Here is a 2588-nt window from a genome sequence, read left to right on the forward strand (position 1 = left end):
TTAATTGAAGAACAAAGTGTAAGTACTTAGGGAAGAGTTAGTTAAAGAAGTGGTAAAAAGATATTAATAGCTTTTAACCACGGCCAAAAATTTTCCCCTAATAACTACTCCAATGACTCGGTCACATTCACAATACAATCCACAACTTAAAAAACTTAATCCGATAATTATTCCGAATCTCCTCAACTTGTCATATTAATTAAACTCCGCGACTCGCTAATCAATTAACAATTAGAATCATGATTAATTTGTTTAAAGTAAAGGAAAAGCAGAAAGAAGCAGCTGAAAATGCAGAAGGAAAACCACCAATTAAGGAGCAAACTGCATCACAATTAAGGCTTCATAGAGATATTAGTGAATTAACTTTACCACCAATTTGTACCATTGAATTTCCAAATGGAAAAGATGATCTTATGCATTTTGAAGTCACAATTAAACCAGATGAAGGTTATTATAACGAGGGTACATTTCCTTTTACTTTTGAAATTCCAATACTTTATCCACATGATGCACCAAAAGTTAAGTGTAAAGTTAAAGTTTATCATCCAAATATTGATTTAGAAGGAAATGTTTGTCTTAATATTCTTAGAGAAGATTGGAAACCTGTGTTGAATATTAATGCAGTAATTTATGGTTTAATTCATTTGTTTACTGAACCAAATCATGAGGATCCACTCAATCATGAAGCAGCTGAGGAATTAAGAGACAAACCATGGTCTTTTGGGCAAACTGTTGGTAGAACAATGTGGGGAGGACACGTGCATGACGTATATTTCAATCGCGTTCTGTAATTTTTCGAGGCGGATTCAGGATTTTAAAATTCATGAGTTCGTATAACGACGTCCGTAAGTTAATATTTCATGGGGTAAATGCATGATACTACTGGAAGGATTCTTTTTTTTTTTGGCTATTAGGTACTGTAATTGGTATTCTTGTAATCAGTTTGATACGTTATTTGATTGTTCATCGCGTTCTGTAATTTTTCGAGACGGATTTAAAATTTTGAAACTAATGAGTTCCTACAACAAAGTCCTCAAGTTAATATTACATGAGGTAAATGGCGATACTAGTGAAAGGATTCATTTTTGGATAATGGTATAAGTAATTTAGGAAATTATTGAACTGTTATTCTTGTAATCAGTTTAATAGGTATTTTCTTTTATGGTTCATATTTTGGATTGAGTCCATCCTTGTAGTAGTCAGTAATTGGCGATTCACAGTAAAATATTTATAAATATTTAGTAGATTTTTTAATATATACAACATCAAGACAAAAGTTACTAGGTTTACGTGAATCCGATTTTTTTTTATAATTAATGTTGCTGATGTTGAATAGATAAGGGAAGAATTCAAGATTGTATGATTAATATTTTGTTTTGATTAATTTTGTTGTCTCCTGTGTATTTTGTTTAGTGAGATACGTTTGGTTGATGTCCTGCCTCTTCATTGTTTTTGTTTCCATGTTTTATGTACTAATAAAAACCGATCACTGGTTTTTATTTTTAGTATTTTGCAATCGCTTTGTGCAAATATTTTTAAAGATATTTTGGGGAAGAACAAAAACAAAAGTTTAATTTTCATTCCCAAAAGTTTTATTGAAAATATATAAATTATTAATTTAAAATACAGTTACTTAAAAGGAACTAGAATCTAACTCATAAGTTTTAATTTTTGATTCTAATGGCGGGGAGGGGAAGGAACAGGGGCGAAGCCAACTGACCACCCTTCCTCAAAAAATTACGAAAAATTACACTGTGTATATAAATAAAATATTGATTTTAGATATTAAACATCTATATTGAACACCCTTTATCGAAATCTTTTTTTCAACTACTTTCAACTTTGAACACCCTTGAAAACATTTCTGGCTTCGCCACTGCCTATAATATCATTACCTCAAGGAATATTGGCATTATGAAGCAAAACCAAGAAGGGAGGGAGTTCAGAACCAAAATAACACACAATAAAAAAAGAAGCAAAGCGACAAAAGTAGTGTGCGAGAAAGGAACATATTTAGGAAATTATTTATCTATATAAAAGAAGAAAAAAGAAATTTGAAGTGAAAAATGATATGAGATCAAATTAAAACTCCCGTTATTACTGTCCAAAGTATTATTATTTTGAATGTCAAATAAAAATCTCCAGGTGCTATTTGCTTTTAGTTCAAGCACTTAATGAGGGAAGTCTATAAAAGAAAAAATAGAACTGGCAATTCTTCAGAAAAAATTTGTATCTGTATTTTCATTTTAGTTTAGCTAGCTTTTTGTAATAAGCCGAGATATATTTATATACTAATTAAATATGAGATTTAGGAATTAATTTTATTGTAGCTATTGAGTCAAATATTAAATTTGTGGATGAAAATTTATTATACTATATAAGATATGGTACTAAATAAATGGTTAGTGGCTAACTTGTTTTAACTATACTTATACAGATGTCATAATAGGACTGTGAGTCATGACGTTGATTTTGATAGTTTGATACGGCTGAGAGCTATGGTGTTGAGTTTGATACGGCTATGCGCCATGATGATGTTGAGTTTGATAGTTTGATACGGTTGTGAGCCATTGTGTTGATTTTGATAC

At 30.4% G+C, this 2588-nt stretch overlaps 1 protein-coding gene across 1 annotated transcript; it reads left to right on the forward strand.

Moving 5' to 3' along the window:
- The first annotated feature begins 239 nt into the window (after positions 1 to 239).
- LOC107785426 (NEDD8-conjugating enzyme Ubc12-like) lies at positions 240 to 1210 on the forward strand. The gene has a single exon (XM_016606729.2). It carries the CDS (start codon positions 240 to 242, stop codon positions 789 to 791), a length of 552 nt encoding a protein of 183 aa, XP_016462215.2. The 3' UTR covers positions 792 to 1210.
- The last annotated feature ends 1378 nt before the right edge of the window (positions 1211 to 2588 follow it).

The sequence above is a fragment of the Nicotiana tabacum genome, chromosome 3 (assembly GCF_000715075.1).
Source record: "Nicotiana tabacum cultivar K326 chromosome 3, ASM71507v2, whole genome shotgun sequence".
Taxonomy (NCBI): Eukaryota; Viridiplantae; Streptophyta; class Magnoliopsida; order Solanales; family Solanaceae; genus Nicotiana; species Nicotiana tabacum.